Source organism: Epinephelus fuscoguttatus, linkage group LG20, assembly GCF_011397635.1.
Source record: "Epinephelus fuscoguttatus linkage group LG20, E.fuscoguttatus.final_Chr_v1".
In the NCBI taxonomy this organism is placed as follows: Eukaryota; Metazoa; Chordata; class Actinopteri; order Perciformes; family Serranidae; genus Epinephelus; species Epinephelus fuscoguttatus.
Window position 1 is genome coordinate 26046608 of NC_064771.1, and position 22669 is coordinate 26069276.

The 22669-nt window shown below is 41.7% G+C and overlaps 1 protein-coding gene across 1 annotated transcript in view; it reads right to left on the minus strand.

The window, feature by feature from the left end:
* The window catches only part of LOC125881077 (disintegrin and metalloproteinase domain-containing protein 12-like), a 116567-nt gene that overhangs the window by 43960 nt on the left and 49938 nt on the right, over positions 1-22669 (minus strand). Inside the window, exons 4-6 of the mRNA XM_049564031.1 lie at positions 13763-13841; positions 5359-5435; positions 2365-2551 (exon numbers count right to left, since the gene is read on the minus strand). Coding sequence (XP_049419988.1) covers positions 2365-2551; positions 5359-5435; positions 13763-13841 — 343 coding nt within the window. The remainder of the gene's footprint in view (positions 1-2364; positions 2552-5358; positions 5436-13762; positions 13842-22669) is intronic.

Here is a 22669-nt window from a genome sequence, read left to right on the forward strand (position 1 = left end):
TCAGCGCTTATCATCTTTAAAGCCCTGTTCACTCTGAAGATAGAGACTCCTTGTGACCATGGCCCTTATGATTTATCCTGCTGCTCAGTGGGGTAGTAAGGATGCTGAGTGTAGGGTGGGGAATAGGGTGGAGGTTTCTAAAAAGCAATCTGTTTAATTCTGGATGGACGGATCCTGCTGAAGGCATGATGTACAAGCCTGCACTCTGATCTTGCTTTCAGAGCAAATGAACAGCCAATGTACTTTCCACAGGCGTTTATCAACCCCGGCTCTTCATACACTCCAGATCACTAATGGACGCCGTCAGATCAGATGGAAGGACTGAGTGAATAATTCAACAAGTCGTAGCTTCTGAAATATATAACAGGCCACTTACCAATATCTACATTGCAAATGATCTTTTCAAAAAGGGTTTAAGGTGAGCAATCTTTTATATTCTGCGCAGTCAGAATCCAAAGACAGGTTACAACAAGAAGCATCGTTTTTCCTGCCGGCTGACTAATACCATATTTTCTGTCTGTGCAGCCTTTCAATGCAGTGTGATTAAAACACCAACTCAAACATTTAAATGGCAAACACAAAGAAAAGCAGACTCAAAAGGCTCAATTTGTTTTAAATGCGGGAAGTCGGGGGAAGCTTGAGGTGCTCTGGAGTCTAAAAAACTGGTTCTTCAGCACTCACATGCTGAGCAAGGCGAGGTGCTTTAATGTTCCCTTTGTACTGATCATCACCTATATGGCAGTATGTGGCCACACAGTGACAAAAAAGTTGTTTTGTGGGTATTCCTAATGGTATTTTAGCATTTGTCATTTCCTGAAAAGCGATTTAAAAAATACAGATTTTGAATTATGCGTCCAGTTAAATGCTTTCTGCTTCGGATCTCAGCTCAAACATGTATTGCCTCACTCCAAAAAATACTTGATCGCAGCTGTGTTCTTCCTTCATTTCACCTTGATCTGATTTGTCGGTAAAATCCACAGGCAAAGGCGATGACGGCAACGAGAAGAGCTCAACAACAGAGCAGGCTGTCCTCAGGGCATTTCTCCATGCTGAGCTAGCAGCTACAGTCAATCAGACATTTGGCGGGGGGCAATCAATATCAATGACAAGTACCTCGATAGTTTCCTGTTTTTACAGGAATACATAAATATATGGAATCAAATAGCACTCTCTGCCAGCTGTTTCATGGGATCGTTAAAAGCACTGACCTCGAAGAGGCTTTAAAATGCAGTATATGCAAGTACAAGCACATACATACAAGACATGCATCCATTTTGTTGTCTTATTCTTCGCAGCAAACCAGCTAGAGGTGCATAAACCAATAACTGGACTGGAGTGTTGAACAAAAGATCGTATTCTGTAACTGAAGCATACACAGTCGGCGCATTTGCTATGCGCACAGTCCACATGGTTGCAAATGCTGGCCTGTGCAGGGATCAACATAAGGGTCTGAATGGTTCCTCATGGACATGGACAGATGGTGGCATTACGAAATACATCACAAGAACCAAAGCGGACCCTCGCAGACACGCAAATGTGCAGAGTGAGGTGCCGACCATGAGCTGCAACTTTCCCAGTTCAAGTCCACCCCACAAACTTTGTTGCATGTCATTCCCCATCTCTCCCACCACTCGTTTTCTACCATCTCTCTACTCTCAACTTAGTAATGAAAGCATAAACACCCCACAAAACTAGCACAGCGTTAGTTCAGGCAGGACACGATGTCAAGCACACATTCCAGCTACATCAGCTGATCTCAAACAGCCGATCAACTGACTGATCACATAATTCCTTTCTATGCAACCAATTGGAGAATCTCATTCAGGACACCATGTTTAAACTGCTCTGGCCTGTCTACTGTTGCTGCTTCCTCTGCAAGCCGCTTTGCAGCCTGCCTCCACCCCAGCTCCTCCTTTTCATGTTGTGCCTGACTTATTAATGTCATTTCTGTTTGTCATTGATGATGCTCTGTACTGTTCCCTGGGGGTCTTTGCTCTGCTCTCCCTGCCTTAGGCTTTCCATGTAGGCGCATGGAAGGGCAGGGCAGTTTGCGCTCTCTGCCTTAAGGCTTTCCTCGTATGCACGTGGAAGGGCAGAGAGGTGTGCTCTCTCTGCCTTAAGACTTTTCACGTAGCGTAGGCCCGAGGAAAGGCAGACAGGCCCTAGAACGGAGCCATACCGCCAAATATAATACTGCAAATGGAAATAAAGGTTTCTTTGACTAAAGTGGTCCTGACTGAAATATTTTAAAAAAGAAAGACAGAAAAGGAGTAAGAAATCTTTAAGACAGATACTTTCTTTCAGATCTCCCAGACAGTTTACTTGTAGCTGGAGATAAAATGCAGACAGTTAAATGAGCCTTACCCTTGTGCTGAAAGCCCTGAACGGACTGCCGTCTGCATGTTCAATGGGATAGGATATGTTGAAATCATGGCCACAGGTGCCAGGAGCAAAATTGAGGTGTTCAGCTGTGTAGATCCAGTGAGTCCCATCGGAGTGATCAGCAGATGGTTCCAGTACATAGGATTTGCCTTCAAGAGTTATGAAGCCCCTGTGGGGAGAATATTTCTCAGAGGTTAGACAAGGTGCCTCGTCATATTCTATTCATTTTTCCAGAATTCAAATACTGGAACTGCACTGAAACACATCAGATATGCATAAAGAGAGAATGTTAATATTGATTTGGCTCAAATAAAAAAGATCCTGACTTTTGTGTGACTTCCTAAGATTACCAGAAAAGATGATACACTGTTGTGATGAGTGCACCGAGGAGAAGTATCTCTAAGTTTTTCCATTGTTCCCTCTTTCCTAACTTTTCTCATGTTTGAACAGTGGCCTCTGTGATTTAAAGTGACATCTTCATGCAGCGAGTCTGGATAAACTGAGAGATTCTCACAAACCTTGCACAATATTCACAACCACATGAACTCATACTCAACCCCCCCGAGCACAAAGCCTAAGCACTGCCAACCCAAACCAAGAACCATTTGTCTTAGGTGAGCCAGGCAATGTTTAGCTCTCTGTTGAAAAAGTTCTGTGCATCTGTCATTGTGCAGAGAGGTTGCAGAAAAACTGAAATGAATAAATAAATAAATAAGAATTTCAACTAAGGGCAACAGTAGGGACTTCACAATCAGGCCAATCACTCTGCAGAGGGCGTAAACATTTGGCTGGTTTGTAAAAACATTCCTGATGGTGTCCAATGATATTACTGCAATCATTCCCGTTTGACATCTGCAAACAGTGTTTCCAACACTGAAATTCCTCACTTGTCTAAAACCCTACAATACGTCAAGTTTACTGCTTTTCAACAGTATATACAGGATGTCATCTCAATGTATTAATGTAGCAAAATTCACTACTTGCTGAGGTCTGTCGATGTGCCTTTCCTCGGAGTAGTACACTTGAAACTCATGACTTGGCCTCCAGTCAGACTGAAAGGATAACTCCGTTTTATTACATCCTGGGTCTGATCTTCATAATTTTAATGACCACTTTAATGGTTTTGATGACATTGTGCTCACCAAAATAAGCAATCAGGTTGTAAACAAGCCAACAGCCTAGCCACATTACCTACACCATTTTATTTGGTGGTAAGCCGATAGTGAACACCCAAGATGCCAGTAATAATCACATCTTATCAGTGTTAGAGAAGTCGACATTTGTCTTGGTCTCGGGACAAGCCTTAAGACTACTTTTTGACAGACACGTCTCGGACTCAACCACACTTTTACTCAGTCTTGTCTCGGTCTCAGACAAAGAGGACTCAAGATCTTATTTCAAGAGCAGTCAAGACCACAAATACACGGATATCACTAAACTGCCTGTCCAAAAAGGAGTGTTGAGTAGAGACCTTTTTTGTTTTACCGAAATTAGTGTATGCAGGTTTTTAGACGCGGGAACACCTGCTTAAAATAGCCGATAGACTTCATTCCCATTGCCAGAGGACTAGAGCCATGTGCACAGTTCTGCAGTAGACAAGTATGCCATTTTGTGTGTCACATTTAATGTCACATCCTGGCTGAAAAACAGGTAAGTAAACAGTAAAGCAGCATGGTGGTAACAATGTCACGGCAGTTACTTCTTTTATATATCTTTTCATTCAGTCCCTCTCTTTCAAACTTGGTGCCATCTAAATTTGAGCTGATATTCGAGTGCTGCTTGGGTGGAGACAGACAGTATTGAACCTGGGTTTTAGTTTATGTTTTGTTATCTTGTGGATTTTGTTTTGGGGTTTCTTGTGTGTGTTTCTTGTTTCATGTTATTAATTTGTGTTTAATCTGTTTCCTGTTTTATTTTGTAGATTCTCTTCTCATGTGGCATGTCTGGTTTTACTTCCTGTCTTGTTATCCTTCCCTGTTCCCAGAGTCTTCCCTTCACACCTGTTCTATATTAGTCTTGTTTGCTCCACCCTAGTGTTCCCCTCCACACCTTTGTTGTAGGTCAGTCACCATTTTCCTCCTTTTGCCCGTGTCCTCCTACTCCAGTTGTGTCTTGTTCTTGTGATTAGGTTTCTGTGTGTATATACCTGTGTGTTTCCCTTTGTTCCTTGTCAGTTTGTCTGTGTCCATCCCTGTGTTCTTGGTGTCGTTCCCTGCTCTGTTTCCTTTCCTTTGTTTGGATTTCTTCTCTGAGTTCATTGTATTATCCCGGTTGGTTTTAGTTAGGCTTCTTTCTTTTGAACTTTTAGTTACCTGCCTGTTCTTGGATGTTCTCATGAGCTGCATTAAAGCTCACTTTTTATTAAAACTTCAACCTGCCTGTTGAAGACAGAGTGTTGTATTTCCATCACTGCCGATGGAGGCCGATTGGCCCCAGAGCCGATAAAAACCTGTGACTACTGCAGAGTCATTGGTCCCATGAGTGAATGGCAATTGTAACATTTTCCATTAAATACAAAAGTGAGAAGTTAGTGAGTGTTGGTGTTTTTTTGTGCAGTGGGAAAGGAGCTTTAGTGTTTGCATTAAGTTGCTCATTAAAAACAAAGGAATGATTATTCTATCAAGACATTTCTCGTAGTATACTTCTACATACACACATACATTATAAATGGCATTTAAAAAGGTGTCTGAAGAGGAATCTTTTTTTCCTGTGGGCGTCTTCAGAGGAATGTGGATCTTTTCAATCAATTTCAGAAGTGCCTATGATACATATTCTACATTATATAGTAAGTGTGCCGTGCAGTGTGAGACTTGCTCTCGTCTTGGTCCCAGTATATTGTGGTCTTGGTCATACCTTGGTCTCCCTTTAGGTGTTCTTGCGTACAACACTACTTCTTATACAGGAAAAACTCTGTACACGGTGCAGCTATGGTAAGTATTTGCTTTGTAAAGTGAAAAAAGTGTCTGACACACTTACTTAATACCAGCACAGGTACTGAGGCTGACATCCGAGTTGACATGGCCCTCCACCTCACCGTGGTAGTAGCAGTTTGCCTGAGGGAACATGGACAAAAAGACATCAGTATTTGAAATTCAAGACGGGAGGAATGGGACCGGTGTGACACTAAACATGTCTTTAGGTTTAAGCACAGTTCAGCAACAGCCGTCCCAGCGGATCACTGTGAAATATGAGCAAATTAACTCTGGGGGAATAGCCTTTTGCAGAGTTAGCAGCAGCCATTCACACTCATCACCACAGGCTGATGATGGCTGAAATCTGTGCGGAGTTTCCCATTTCCCAGCACAATCTTTGCGTGCTGCTGCGTTCCCAGGTACCCGCTTTCACGGACCACCTGTCAAGCTGCAGCAGGGAGTAAAGAAAGTGAATTAAGCCCATGTTTATTGAACCAGGCCTGGCAGGGAGAGGGCGTGGAGGAAGCGTCTGGTTTAGAGTGAAAACAGCCCCTCTGCTACAGTTAAACGGCCTTGCTCAGGTGAGGTCTGACCAAAGGCTCCTTCTGCCACCCTGCTCTGGAAAACAAGGAAATGTGAGTTTTCCCCCTCTTTGCCTGCCTCTAAATATACAGTACAGGCAGTAAATTTCAATGTCCGACCTCCGTCTAGGTGGCTAAACTTGAGAGGCTGCTGATTTTGCATGTTCAATATGTGAATGAGTTTCTGGTTATAAAGGGGATCCTTGCTTAATCTTGCATCACAGAACTTCTTCACAGTGACTCTAATAAAACCAAGTTAATCTCAATAATGTTTTCTCATCATTTTCTCAAATCTGGATCCAATTGTTGAATCCCTTAAGGGATAGTTCCCCCAAAAATTTAAAAACACAAATCTTTTCCTCTTTTCTGTAGTGCTCTTTATCAGACTATATTGTTTGTGAGTTGCAGAGTGTTGGGGAAATCAGCCGTAGAGATGTCTGCCTTCTCTCAAATATAATGGAACTAGATGGCACTTGGCTTGTGGTGCTCAAAGCACCAATAAAATAATTGAAAAACTCAACAGCAATGTATTCCAGGAATAGGAATCATGACCTGGTTACTCAAGATAATCCACAGACCTTGTTGTGAGCAGTTTTATGTAGAAACTATTTTCTTTCTACTGAACCACACCTGCCAACCTTATCACCATGCAGAAGGAAGTGTGCATCTACTCACAGATGAGAGGCTGTGCTCAAGAGAGTGCGAGATGTAAACATTTATGGCACCCTTATCAGCTGAGCTGTAATGTTAGCTAGCTCAAAGAAACTCTTGAAATCTTCTTTCCTTCAGGGTTTGATTGTGAAAGACCACCCCAGTGACACAGTTGGTGGGTGTAGTTTGGTAGACAAAATGAAAATAGTTCCTGCATTAAACTGCTCACAACAAGGTCTGTGGATTATCTTGAGTAACTGGGTCATGATTTTTGGAAAGAGACATTGAAGCTGAGTTTTTCAGCTGTATTTTTTTTTTTAGCACTTTTAGCACCACAAGCTGAGTGCCATCTAGGTCCATTATAGGAACAAGGCAGAAATCTCAACAGCTTTTATCTCCAACACAAAAACAACCTAGACTGATGAATAGCACTACAAGTAAAAGGGAAAGGAGGAATGATGATTTTGGGGTATACTGTCCCTTTAAAAGCCCTAACACCAATGTCTGGCCTTCCATTAGCATCTGTCACCCAGGTTTTTGCAGTGTGCCCCACACCCTTGGCCCCTAACAGTCCTTTTCGGCCTTTGTCACTTTGTTTTCCAGTTGATCAGCACGAATTGGAGCCCTTAGAGCCAATCAGTGAAAGACATTACTCTGACTGGCAGTTCAGCTCAAAGCACAAGAGGCTAAGGTCAAGAGGGCATGAGATTGCAGCAAACTTGTTATATCAGATCATTTTTTCATCCAGCTCTTTAGCAGAAATGGTTTGTAATAGTTTGTTATTGTTCCCCAACACACGACACACATCCTTTATTCTTTCAACACTGTATTGTGTTGTTAATGTGCTAACTGGCTAACTAGCATCTTGAATCTATCTATGTCAGTCTTGTGGTTCCCACATTTTGAATGACAAATGCAGACGACCGCTGCCTGCTGGTGTATAGGGTTATTCCCTCGCATGAAGGCGCAGAACATACGTGCTAGTTGGCCATTAGCTGTAGTCTTTGCGGTGTATTCAGGCGCAACTTTTTGGCTGACACACAGGCAATGTGAGGTGACACAACAGTCGGCTTTTGTTGGCACTAGCTCTTGGATGGCGGCTTGGTGTGTCTGGGCCTTGAGAAATCCCTCATCAAATTATTCCCCTGGTACTGAAAATCATACTGTCGTACATACCCTGGTATACTGTGATACCATGATACTGCCCAAAAGCCTATTATGATTAATGTAATATTCAAAGCTGCACCAATTAATATGTTCAGAAACAACAGATTGAATGTAATGTGATAGGGGCCGCTTATAATAATGGCCCATGAGAAAATATCACCCAACTGTGCATTTTAGTCTTGTTCAGGTTGAATTTGTTTTGGTTTTATGTCTCACAATTTTGCTTTTTTGGTTCAGGGTAACCGCTCTCATGATTTCCAGCCATTACGGCTGCAAAAAAACAGCTGTTTTCAACCAAAAAGTTGGTGACTCACTGGTGAGCATAGATGAGCATTTAGCAACAAACCAAAACAGCTAAAAGAAGAGTGATTAATGGACTTAAATTCATTGGATTGCCAGAAACATGACTCCAAAGGAATGCTTATGCTGCTCCATGTTTGCTGGATGTGTATTAGGCAGCTGTTTGCAAATGCAATTGCCATAAACGACTTTGTACGGTGATAATATGTTGATTTCACGCTCTTCGGGGGCCAAAAATATCAATTGAGAATGAAGAAAGAACAAAAATCTAATATTTAAATAACTAAATGTGAATTTTGTAAGCCATATAACATCTTTATTCAGCTAAATAGACATCTCAACATTTTGTTTTGTGCTTTTGTGTGCAACTTGGACCCTCATCCAAAGTGGCAACCCTGTCTCCAAAAACGTAGATACTACTAACAAAAGAAAATTGGACTGGAATTAAATGTTACCAATAAACACAATCCATGCGGCACTTACATTTCATCCAAATCACATTTGCCAAAACACTGCAGTAGAATATAAACATAATTCTCCGGGGACAGGGTTGAAAAATGGATTTGGTTATCAGAGCCCAAACCTATGCGGCCTAAAAAACAATTTCTTATTCAGAGGACATTCAAGACGTGGACCCAAAGCCTTGAAAGCCTTCGTCTATTTGGCCACTTTCCATATCTATACCTAGAGGTGTACTGAGAGAGAACTATCCATTATAGTGAGGTAAAAAGGTGCAAAGAAAGGACAGCCCATTACATGAAATATGAAATTTTAGTGTAGCGAGGAGGAGCAGGGCTGGATTTAGTGTGCCGACTTAATGCTACCACCTCATGTTTCTTTGATGAGATCATGACTATGATGCATCGACATAAAGGATATGAATAGACTTTTTGTGTCTAAGGTTTCTGCAGAGAGAAATGAGAAAGAAAAGTGCTTACACCTTCATATCTGGAATAAGAAAGATTAATAACTAATACCCAGATTATCATGGGAGGCAACCCCGAGTGTGAACATTACATTGTTTATTATATGCATTTATTATTCTAAGTTAACTCTTTAATACCCATGCGAGGGAATCATATTCCCAGTAGATGGCTTTTGTTTCAGCACATGGCACTCATTTATCGTATTGTGGACTTTAGTGAGAAAGGGAGAGGATGTAAAACAGACAAGAGGGAACTAAGGGAGGGCTGACTCACGCTGAAGTCACTCCCGGCAGTACCTTGCCTTTGACACACAACTGAACCCTCTAGATCCCTTGCCCAGATCACTATATCAGTCTCCTCCCTGCCGGCAGGACAAATAAATTAACTATGGATCAGTCTCAAAAGATCTGGCTGTTTCCAGTAAAAAAGACCCTCCCATGAAGAGCTGACTGTGGTCATGAGAGAGGAATGAGAGTAGGGATGGAGGTTGAAAGATGTCCGTTAGTTCCCACTCACACTGAGCAGGTAGATACAGGTTACTGGCAGTGATCCTTTGGTCCATCCATTTAATTTTTAATCCACCCATCCATCAAGTGCAGGATTAATTAGTTGATTAATCAACTAGGTGCTCGACAGAAAATCAGTAGGAAGTCATTAGAGTCAAACGTGAGGCAGAAACACCACCTGGTTCAAGATAATCAAATGTGACGACCTGCTTCTTTCCTCTGTTTTATAAAAATTAAATTTGAATATTTTGGGCTGTTTAACAAAACAAAACAAAAAAAATATCAATATAAAGGACTAGGCCTGGCAAAATAACTACTTTTGTTGGACGATATATCGACCCAGAAGTAATTGTGATTAACCATATAATTGTCATTTTGAGACCATTTTAGGTCACTGATATAATAACAATATACTAGTATAATAATGCAAGTAGACCCTTTCAAAGAGCAATGAACTTTCAATTCTGAAGAATATTCACACATTGGAATTGGATACAAAAAGCCCAAATTTACTCTGTTTGAGACTTCATATTAAATTTGACAAACAAAACCAAGCGATGCCTCTTGTGACTGAGGGTGCTTTCACACCTGCCCTGTTTGGTTCGGTTCAATCGAACTCAAGTTCATTTGCCCCCTAAGAGCGGTTCCTTTGGGCAGGTATGAACACAGCAGTCGCACTCAGGTGTGCACCAAAACAACCAGACTGAGACCTTCTTGAAGAGGTGGTCTCGGTCCGTTTACAAACGAACTCTGGTGCTGTTTGTTTGTGGTGAGAACGTGTTCTGACCTGGATGTGAACCAACTGCAGTCACATGACACATTGTTTGGGTTAAACATGAGCATGTTACAGTCCTGGAGGATTATTAATGTGCACCTCCTCCTGTACTGCCTTAATATGCACATTCAGCACATCCAATGCATCAAAACATTGTTTTCTAGTTGGAGCCGCGCCTCGTTTTCAAACTGTATGGTTTGACTAAAATGAACAATGACAGCAATATAGTCCACGATGAGCAGCGCTAAAATCAACCTGCGTAGTTGTCCCTCCATTAAAACATTAGAAAGTGTCACATTTATCTTGCAAGTGTACTCTTCTTCAACGTTTGCTTTACTTCCTGGATTTTTCCCACATGGAAATTCTGACCACTCCAAAAGTGCAGCTGCAGGCTACTGGTAAGCTACACTGTGTTGTCTCTGAAGCATCTTATAATGGTCGGGAAAACCCTGCTGTTTATTCCTGCCTCATGGTGGCTAAAATGTTGGTGAAATTCTTATGTAAACACAACAGGCGATATCAATACAGCAAAATGATCAAGATTATGTCCATATATCGCAAGATGAACGATAACCGAATTATCAAGCCAGGCCTAATAAGGGCATCATCTTGAGCTCTGGGAAAATGTGATGCCATTTTTCATTATCCTCAAATATTCTTCAGACTTAATTTTGATAAAGAAAAAAAAACAGTTGCAGCAGCCCTACACCAATTAATCCGTCCCTTTAACCATCCTTTCATGCCATGTGCTTGCTATATAAGTTGTGGCCACACTGAGCTGACCGGCTACAACCCCTTCATTTGTCTTCATGCTTTGGAATGGCAGCAATTGTGATGAGCTGGCCAAGCCCAGCCAGTGACGGTCCAGCTCTGGTCTCACAGCAGTCTCAAGTGGAAAATATTGTTCATTTTACTGTGTGGGATGGCCATTATTGAATTATATTAATCTCCTCTTTTGTGGATTTCAGCATAAGTAGGCCAGGCGTTCTGTACACAGACCTCACAGCATGTCTATTATTATGCTTTCTGGGTATCTGAACAAAAATTAGACGTTTAATTGCTTTCCAAACTGCAGATGATCAAATCACTGGAATCAGGGGAGCAGGTGGAAGCTTTGAGGCATAAAAACTGTTCCACGTGGTGCAGCCATATCACACTCATTTATTACAGTATACTGTACATGTAGTTTCCGAACATCATGCTGTAAACCTCAAAATAAAAATCCTTCCATAGAGGGATATTTATGGATCCCTGGAAGACGTTTTCAAAGAGCCATTGTTTTTGAAAGCAGAACATATGTTGCTCAGGAAAAAAAACAAATGAGCTGAATGAAGATGAGATATATTCATCTAAGCACTAAAAGACATCAGAAGAAATTGTAAGAAGACCAAAACCCAACCTTTAATGTAATTAACATTAAGGCAAAAAAGGAGGATTTGTTTAAAATTCAACCCAATTGCAAGAATAAACATTGGCATTGTACATTCCTGAAAAACACTGATATGTTACATATGCATGTAGCAGATATGTTGAAACTTTATGTCTCAGCAACGCTCGTGGTTAATGTGTGGTTAGGCTTTGGCACAAGAACCACTCTGTTATAGTTACAGAGTTATAGAAAAAGATAATGTTTTGGCTAAAATACCCGGTTTGGGGGGGCTAAAAAGGAAACACAAAAACAGTGTCTCGATAATAAACTTCTGGTTTTCACACCATGCCGGCAGGAAACATTGTCTTGGTAAATGACCACATTTCACTGCAATATCCCTGCTGGAAATGCAGCAATGTCTCTGTAAAACCAGCTACATCTCCTGGGACTATCATGGCTGGAAACGCAGTAGTTTCTCTGTAAAAACAGCTACTTCTCCTGGGACTATCATGCCTGGAAATGCAGTGACGTCTCTGTAAAAACAGCTACTTCTCCTGGGACTATCATGCCTAGAAATGCAGTGATGTCTCTGTAAAAACTGCCACTTTTCCTGGTACTATCATGGCTGGAAATGCAGTGATGTCTCTGTAAAAACAGCTACTTCTCCTGGTACTATCATGGCTGTAAACGCAGCAATTTCTCAGTAAAAACCAGCTACTTCTTCGGGGACTATCATGCCTGGATATGCAATGATGTCTCTGTAAAAACAACTACTTCTCCTAGTGCTATCATGGCTTGAAACACAGCAATGTCTCTGTAAAAAATAACAGCATTCTGTTACACTATCCCCGCTAGAAATGCTTTGATGTCTCAGTTTAAAAAAAACTTTTCATAGCACTATACCAGTGGAAACACAGCAATGGTACCATAGAAAACAACCAGCTTGGTGACTTAAATGCTGCTAGAAAACGCAGTGATGACTTGCTGAAAAGTGTCTCGCCTAGGTGCCACACCATCCACCATCCCCTCCACTTCCTGGTGACAAAGTCAGCTCATATACTACGTCCCTTTAGAAACTTTGATATGACACGTATGAAATGCACAATTGTAACATGTCCGTGGCTTACAGAAACGAACAATCCATTCATTCATTCATTTTCCATAGCCTCTTGTCCTGTTAGGGGCTGCACGGTAGCTGGAGCCTATCCCAGCTGACACTGCGCGAGAGGCAGGGTACACCCTGGACAGGTCATCAGACTATCACAGGAGTGACACATGGAGACCATTCACACTCACATTCACACCTACGGGCAATTTAGAGTCACCAATTAACCTGCATGTCTGTGGACTGTGGGAGGAAGAAAGAAAACCCACGCTGACATTGTGGAGAACATGCAAATTCCACAAAGAAGGGCTCCCCCACCCCAGATTCAAAGCAGGAACCCTCTTGCTGTGAGGTGACAATGCTAATCACTGTACCACCATGCCACCCAAAACGAAAATGCCAACATTTATTCTGGCAACTGGGCAGTTACAATTATAAAGTACAAAAAGCCAACACTGTAATATGTGCAATTACTTTAGGTAGGGCATCTGTGCAACACTGCTTGTATGAATCTGGGGGTGATATTGTATGTTAATTGTAGTTAAATTGTACATGTGTTTGGTCATGTGGTTTGTGTTCTCTGGAATGTGAAAGGCAAACTTCTCCCAAGGGCGACAATAAGGGCTAATCTAATATAATATTTCACAGTCAGAGTGACTTCTAAGGTGCACTCGGATGTATCTTCTTGCAGACCTGCGTTACAAATCATTTTTTGGAATGGTCTGAAGTTTATCCATTATACAAGACTTGAGCCGTTTCCGAAAACTGAGTCTGTTCCCTGACCTCTGTGTGCCTTTTATTTCATCAAATATGAATCTGCTGGCAGAGAACAAAAATGGGCCCGCTCACCTGTACAGGCTTCTTTATGCATGAGACTACCCACTTACAGGCCATTTTAAAGTGGGTCTAACTGCGGTTTGTCTTTACTTCCTTGCTGACCCTAATAAGAGCACAACGAAGCAGAACCCGACGAGAAGAAGAGCTCCATAGAAGCCCGACGTTCATAAGAGCTGCTGGGCGGATGATGGAGAATTGTGTCAGCCTTAAACATAATTTAAAAAGAAGAAAAGAAAAGGGTGTTAACATACCGTGAAGTTGTGAGAGCCTGTGACCGCAATGCCATCTTCCAGGTAATGGGTTTCTGTATAGTTACTTGCAAACAGCCCCCTAGAAAGAATAAGCAAAGACAACAAATGCTCATGAGGGACATTAAGGGGCTTCTTCATCCTAACAAAAATCAATCACAACGTCTTAAGCCAGACTTGCATGGAAGACAAACAGTCTGATGTGATTTAAAACGTTACCTGGTTTCATAGAAATTGAATTGAGCAGCTGTAGGCACCAAGAAAGAAAACTGATCAGAAAAGAGGCTGCTGTGATGTTTTCTATTAAGCCACTTTCACACCACATGCATGCACCATGAAGAAGCATTCAATATCAATCCATAACTCATTCCATGTGATACGGTAGAACAGTCATTAGTTTACACATTGCAGACAACGGTAAGTAACGAGCAGATGGACATAATAGTACGACCTGATAAAAACGGGAATGGGGAGCTTATGTTGACAGGAAAACAGTGAAGAAATCATTTTTAGTTACAGGCGGGAATCAATAACGCTATAAAGTGACTCTCTGAGGTTACCAAGTGATCCATTTACAGTTTATATCTAGAAAGCACAATACATCAATACAGAGAATCTCTACTGCAGAGGCATTTTACTGTCTTTCTCCCTGCTTCTGTAAGAATGGATAAAGGAGAAGCATAAATTCAGGGGTCACTACCATGCAGGGCTGGGAAGATTACCACAATACTCTGGTAATGTGGCACCGTCTGCCAGCTCATTTATCTCCATCACTGCAAACTCAGTTTTCTCATCACTGCTTCACAGTTAAAGCTTTCCACTAGCCAACCACTGTAAGGCTCTTACTGGGAGGCAACTACTCCCTGTAGTTTTTGTCAACATGATGTTAATGAACTCCTGAGTGTGTAAAAGTATGTCTCATGAATATGAAAAAATGAAACTTTAGGCATTGTTTGTGTGTGAAGTTTTAAATATTGCAAAGAGTATCATCTACTGTGAAGTCCACCATGTCTGTAATACCATCACCACGGTAAATGTGCTGTACCCGCATCATGGTCATATGGTAATTTGTCGAATGAGACATACACGCTTTAAAAAGAAGTTTCAGCAACTACTGGTATTTTATACAAAAATTGTTGACACAAGGTTCCACTGACTTGTTGGTAACATTAAATTAATGGACAACCTGATGCAATGCCAGCACATAAGTGCCTAAAACTGCAGTTCATATAATGGCCACTTGGGGGCTGGTTTCAAAAGTAAGTCAATTCCCATAGACCCCCATGTTAAAATGCCCAAATTTACAGCAGTAATAAACATGTTTACAGCCTGGTACAAAAAATTTGGTCTCTATAGCTAGTTTCCCTGTTCATGACAACTGCACAGGGAGTGTATTTATATATAAATCACCCGTTTCCATTTTATTAAGGCTTAAAGTTATGCATAATTGAGGGCAGAGCTGCTTTTAATGACAGGCAAGCGCCATTTGTTGTTGTTGACGCTCCATGGTGACAACGTTGGTTAGGTAACGTGACCCCAAATTCACATATAGACATATATGGACACAGCCGTAACTCCAGCAGTTTCACCTACGGAAACCTTGTTATGACTTTTTCCTTCCTCTAGATAGTCAAGTTTGATCGTTTGTTTTTTTTTTTGGCGCTTCACCAGGGCGATGATTGACCCATGGTGGGGCCAATCCAAGGACCTCGCTAAACCCTCAGTTTCAGTTTCGGTTCATGAAAGTTAATTGTAACATTTGGGTCACCTAAAAAAGTCTTGTTCAATGTTTGCTACATGACCCTCTAAAGAGTCGGATGTTCAGTTTTTCCGGTGAGTGTATCTAAGTGTTGTTTCAATGGTTTTAAGCGTGGATTATTATCATTAGCATTATCGCAGTTAACCACAGACAGTAAATGTACCATGCTAACCAAGTTAGCAACTAGTGCTAGAGTTACCACCACCCTTTTATTCAAATTTGGTCAGTACTTGTCACTTCAGGCTCCAAAACTCCAAGATGGCGACCATCAAATTGCCAAATTTAAAGCTTTATAACGGGAGTCCATACACCAATGGGTGACATCATGGTAACAACGTCCATTACTTTTACACAGTCTATGCATTTATCCGCATCTAATGGCCTCCTTCAGCTGAGGGAGTTAACTGCCATGGAGATGGTTTAGTTTAGTCACGTGATCGGAAACAGCAAGTAAGTTGGAACTTGTGTTAACAATTTATTCATCAAGCTGCAGTTTCGACAGTAAAGAATGAACCTTCAATATTTTGTCTCTAAAGGAAATGCATTTGCTTATTTCTCACTCACAATGATTGCTCTACTTAATGTTCCAGAGAAACTATGAGTGTTCATACTAAACATACAACACAGGAGTGAATTATGCTTCAAGATTTTGATGCTTATCAGTTGTGCTGTGGCTCTGGGTCACAAATGGAATCCACTGCAACGGCTTAGTGTGTACTGCAGCTGCTGTCCAAGAAGTAGCAAACTATGAACTCTTCAGAGTGGACTTTTAAAGCCTATAGGGGAGTTGATTTATTATATGACACCCAAAAGATAGATTTTTGGTTGAGTACACTACATAACTGCTGAACTGTGCTGACCTGTCACTGTAATGACAAAAAAAAAAAACATCACTGTCACAGCCAAACTACAATCATGGCTGCCCTCCTTGTCACCTACGAAGGTTACTGAGCACCGCTCCTTTGTCTGGCGGAGGGAAGGACACTCAGCAGGAGGGAGAGGATCAACGGCAGAAATAGATCAACAAATGAGCACAGATCCGAAAGAGCTATGTGGACCCCTCCTGGGTTGATTATTAAAGCACGAGCATGTATATTTGTGTTCATGATTCGCACATGCCAGGATGAGCGTCCATGTATTGTACATACAGCGAGTGCATGTACAGTGTTACACTACAGGACACCAGCAGATGGTTGGCTGGTGTTAATCCACAGCAGAGGAACAGACCTCAGCAGGCAGCTGGATTCTCTTACTGACCTCACCGCTGACAACCCAGCTGGGAGTGTCAGCTGTAACAACCCGGGGAGGGGGGTTATTTTGTTTGGGAGCTGTCAGCATGAGACACAATGCTTCCCCGCCCTCTACTCCTCTGCAGAGCCAAAGAGCTGGTAATAATCATCGGATCAAAGCAAGGCCAAAGAGTAGAGAGAGCCAAATAAAATGATGTGTTTCTTCAGTCTTAATTAGGTCTGCGCTCTCGGTCGGACACATAACCTCAACATCTGCCCACAATAGACAATCCAGTGTGGTGACTGTGTGGTGACTGTGTGTGTGTGTGTGTGTGTCTCACTGCTTGTCCTCTTACACTTTGGGAGGGTTTAAAAGAACATACTGCAGACACCCATGTGTCTGCAACACAGAACCAAGAAACCACACCTTAGTGGGTCTAAAACATGAAACAAACCGTACCTTCGTCCACCTGAAATTGTTTCAGGCATTCCATGTGAATATAATGATTATGTCATAACTGGCATTCTTGCACTGTTAACAATGGTAGAGGAGGAGAGCTAATATTCATTTATGTCTTTGCTGTTTGTATGAGTGTTCTCCGATAGAGTGCTGCAAGACAGAGTCCGAAAACTCAAAAATTAGTTAGAAGTTTTGATCTTCCAGTTCCCTTGTCTCAAAGTCAAGAGGTTGTTTTGAACGGGTTTTTGGTTAGATGCCAGAAATAGGGTCTGTGGTTACAACAAGCTTCAGAGATTTTCAGGTTTTCCTCTAAGACATAAAATGTATCAGTAAATACTAGTGATTAGTGAATACGAACAAATAAGTCTATTTGAACAACTCTTTTTCGTGTCTGCTACGTGCCTGGGTCAGCCTGTCAATCCCCGACTTCTCCCACTCGCCTACTTACTGTTATCAGATCTCCCTGCTACAGTAAGATGCAGCTGAATTGGAAATAAGTGCTTGAAACTTCTGCCAGTCAAGACCAATGGTGCATGCACGTGCTGCTTGGATGCTCATTCTTCCAACTTTTGTGTTCATGAGCTTTTAGCTGTAATGTCGAGACAACATGGAGGCTACAAAGAAGATGTGCTGTATTTTATTGCTCAGAGCGTTTAAACAACTCGTTATTCATAAAGAGCAAAGGAAACCGATCAGGTGCACCATAAAATATGATCGGGAACTCATTTCTTAGATTTTTTTTACACTGCATGAATGCAGCACAAGACTGTGGAAGTTACTGGGACACCTGCTACTTGAACCTCAGAGAACGACAGATTGTTGGTCACTGACCTTTCTGTAACATTATATTCAGCTTACGTAGCCTAAATACATACACGTGGGACACTGAATCAGTGCATTAAAATGAATATTTACCTTTATGAGTGTTAGCTTATTCAGGATGACTGGTTAATGCTTTACAGAAAAGTGCTGTTGAACATGCATGTGCTATATCTGGGTTACACAGATAAAGTGACAAGTGTCAGAACTCAAAACGTTCAATACATTCACATGTATCAACTGGAAGGAACGATATTGCTGCAGCATTGGACTGCCCATCATTAGAAAATACCCCACTTTTGAATTCTGAAGCTTTTACCCGTCTTAAAAAAAAAAGTGGCGGCTTACAAGTGGTTAAACAAGACTACAGAGGTTGTTGAAGACATTAAACGTCATCAAGCAAATTAACAAGTTTAGTGGTCGTGACGTTGTGTGACCGTAGTGTAATTTGTTCAAATCCATTTTACAAGCTTTTTACTTCCAGCAAAAAATCACAAAACTTCTACATTTCATAAGTTTTACCACAGAACTCATTTTCTGTAAAAATCCAAAATCCAATGGAAAATCCCAGTGGCTTTTCGTCGAGGGAACCAGGGCAATGTTGATAGACAGATTCTGCATATGTATGCAGCATCTATAGGCGACAGGACAAGATTTTGGTATTGGAAGTGTTCTGGTTTACAGATAGACTGCAAACTGTCCGCGGAGATAGGCAGAACGCTTCAGCTTTGTGTGACAATGACTTAGATTTATTTGTGTGGTTTTTTTTTTGTTTGTTTTTTTTTTTAATGTGCCTGCATGTCTCTTTATAGAAATTAGCCAAAATGGCTGGCACACGGAAAAGGAAGTCTTGGCTCGGCTGTCTGCCAACTACACCAGATTAGCTCTTGTCCCCAGAGGCTTCATTATCGTCAGATTAGTATCCGATGGGTTCTGAGACTGGAGCAATGTTGGCTTCTGGGTTTGCCTACAAAAAAACGTCATCCCTGCAGCACTCTATACAGCATACAGACATAGTCAGTGTTGGGCTTGTCACTTACATTGCGTATCTCCCCACAATTCAGATGTGTTCCTCTGTGTGAATGTCAGGGTAATCACTGGTAAGTGGAGCTAAGGCTGAATAGCATGCAAATGATTTTCATTTTTTTAACCTGGGGTTTTTTAGTTGCATGTGACTGGTATTTTCCCACAACTCTCTGCCTGGAAGACAGAGAATCACTCATGGAGCAACATCTCATCCACAACTTCTTTGTAGCCTGCAGCTGTCTATGATTAAAATCCAGTTTTGTTTGTTTAGCAAGTGCAGGGTGACCTCCGTGGCGAGGAGGACTTATCTTTGGTGGGGTGTATTTCCTGGAGCTTCATGTTATGTGCTGTGGGTCGTAGTAGGTGTTTCAGACCGGAGGTATGATGACATATTTTTCACAGTGGAAAGAGTTTTAGTATGACCCCTTGCAGCACTAGTGTTCTTGTCATGTTTCCTCCAACAGAATCAAAGTAATTTGAATAATTTCCAGCCAATAAGGTAAGCGTTTCCATCTTCCAAGCTAGCTTGCTGCAGTGATTACAAAAATGAGTCCACTGATCTGATGTTGTATTTCATATTAGTAATGATGTGATAACAAAAGTAATGTTGTAAGGAGTTGTTTGGTTTGGGGTAGTCTCTATATACAGATTCTGCATTCAGTGAATGTAGAGTCTGTAGGCAAACCCCGGAGATCTTGCCTCCAGAAGAAGAGCGGAAGAGCCCTGATTTCCGGTTGTAGGCTGTTTGTAGTCCGCGTGATATTGACCAATCACGTTTGAGCTGGCTGCAGTTGTTGCCAGGTTAAACGGTCCGTGCGGTGAACTAACGAGGCGGAACATAATTGACGTCACTGCAAACTCTGAATCCATCGCAATGGTTCAGCATATTTACTTATATATAAACAGAAGTCGGAAACAGATATTCGCCTCCTCTGACCAAATCAAACCGGAATGCCAAAAAATCGGGGGTCTGCCCCCAGAGGCTGTATCGCAGTCTGCCGGAAGTTAGACGCCAAATACAGCCGATGGGTTCAGAGAGTGGGTTTGGGGTAACTGTAATATTATCACTGAAATGTTATTAGCAATGAGTTACACTACTCGTAACTGGAAAAAGTAATATTATTACTAGTAACGCATTACTGCCCAACATTGGACATGGCCAACACTGGCCTAATAGAAACAGGACTGAGAGGGCAGTGGTGGCCATGTCTGTCCCAAACTGATGACTGATCTGGTCACTGATGGACCACCAGTAGCAAATGAGAGGCCAGCAGTTCTAAATGAGAGGTTCGTCACGACCACTCTTGAAACCTACATCCTAGCAATCCACTGGATCTGCAACTGAGTCGACTTGTCACTAGCATTCCTAGACTGCTAACTCACATAGTCTGTAGCTTTATAGCATACATCATAATGGGTGCCAAGATTAGACTGTTTCCTGGCAACAGTGGTTAACCCTTGTGCATAATGGGGAAAGCATGTCCCCCCCCCTCCCCCATCAATTACACTGAAAGCAGAATAGGAAGGAATCTTATAATGGTCAGTTTGAACAGAAGGGATGATTACAGCAATCAAAACCTGTTCCAGTGTTTATATGGGCACCTGGCTATTGTTTAAAGACTTGAAAAATGTTAACCTATCCTTAAATGGGCTAGAACATGATATGCCATCAAATCAGAGTTTTACCTTGCACTTTTACCTTGCAAGAAAACACCATGCAGGAGTACTGTTTACATCACTGAGTCAACACAGCTACACATATACAGAAAGCCTTCCACCCAGCCGACAGCACCTGTAGGTTCATCTCAACCCAGCCGAGCGATGAGCCACCAGACAACTGCATCATGCGTCTAATTCCAGAAGCCGCCCGCCCCGCCTGGTAGCAGCAGCTCACTGTTTATCAATCAGTGGGAAGTTAATGAGGCATGGGCGGAAGGAAGGGGATGGGGGTTGCGCCCCCATTTAAAATGCATTACCCACAGGACAGGCCACCAGCAGGGCTCTGTCTGACTGACAAGGAGTCGGCATCACGGTGAGGCACCATGAGTCAACAGGAAGGTGCCACGTTACGGCTGCTGATGCCACCAAACATGTCCCGAGAGTAGGCAGCCTGACACCTACACAACCACGACAGAACATAACGACTGCAAGTGTGACACAACAGGAGGCAAATATTACTGAGATTTGTGCTACGCCTGCATGAACTTGTGTTAAAACTCTGGCAGAGAAATATCTGTTAACTCCTCTGCATCTTTTAGACAGGTGCAATACCTGTAATTACAGTTATGTTTATGTCTTGTGGTGCTGTCGCCAGGCCGCACAGGACAAAATAACTTTTTGAGAGAAAATATATTAGCTTGGGGAATAGAGTCAGATTAGCCTGTCAGTAGATTTGACAACGCCGACAGAAAGACAATGAAGTCACTTCAAGCTAATCCTGGATGCCAGTCACTAAATGCCACTTCTGTTCCTCCTGCATTAAATTATAATATTTTTTCTCTTGTATCTCAGTTCAACATTGTCAGCCTCTTCTGCCCGTCTTTGTATAGGGAAATAACACCCGGATTTCGCAGTGTCTTATCTAAATGGAATATATTCACATATAGACATAAATGTCAAAGCTTACTATTCAAAGACAATCCCTGTTCTGAATGTTCTAATTGAGAAAATACGACCAAGCCGACCTTGGAAAATTAATCTCTTTTGTGATTTATCAACAAATTCCATCACCCTTTTACATGTGGTCTTCATTGCTCCGCTTTTATACAAGTAAAGCAAACATTGCAGTGTGTGAGATATATTAATTGTAACAGGCTTGATGAATTGGAGTTAGTGCTTAATCAATCAACAGCAAACAGGAGGTCTCATTTGGAGGTGAGTGCTGCATATGACCTAGAAGGTAAGGTCCTTTACAGCATATAAACAGCTTTTATATGCTAATGTAACAAAGGTTCTGTATTGACTATGACACACAATTGCACATCTCGTCATCTTCTTCTCGTACTAAAAACTCCTGATGTGATTATGGGAAGAAAAAAAAGAGGATACAGACATACCGAGAGCTGAGCCAAAGTTACGCACAGACCGTAAAAACACAGTCTCAGTGGGGGAGAGGAAAGTTTATACTGCTTGGGACAGTTTAGAAAAAATCTTGGGGGAACAACAAAATGTTGAATTGATTATGTGACAGCAGAAAGAATAACTTAATTGTGAGAAAGACAGTGTTCCCTGCAAAACAGCTTGCCCATGCTGTAGGCATCTAGCCCAGTCGCCAGAATAAATTGTGCATTTCTGCAAACCATGGATATGCTACATTTGTACGTTGTTATGTAGCTGGTATGTTGAAATTTTAGGTTTCTTTATGATTTAACGACACTGTGGTTAACATGTGGTCACATTTAGGCATAAAGACCACTTGGTTATGGTTAGGAAAAGATTATGTTTTGGCTTAAAATACCCAGTTTTGGTGGCACAGGCTTGCCTAGAAGTGCAGCAATGTCTTAGTAAAAACAATAGCTTTATGTTGCACTATCCCTGAAGGAAACACAGTGATGTCTAGGTAAAAAACAACCGCTTTTCATTTCATTATCACAGGTAGAAAACCAGCAATGTTTCTG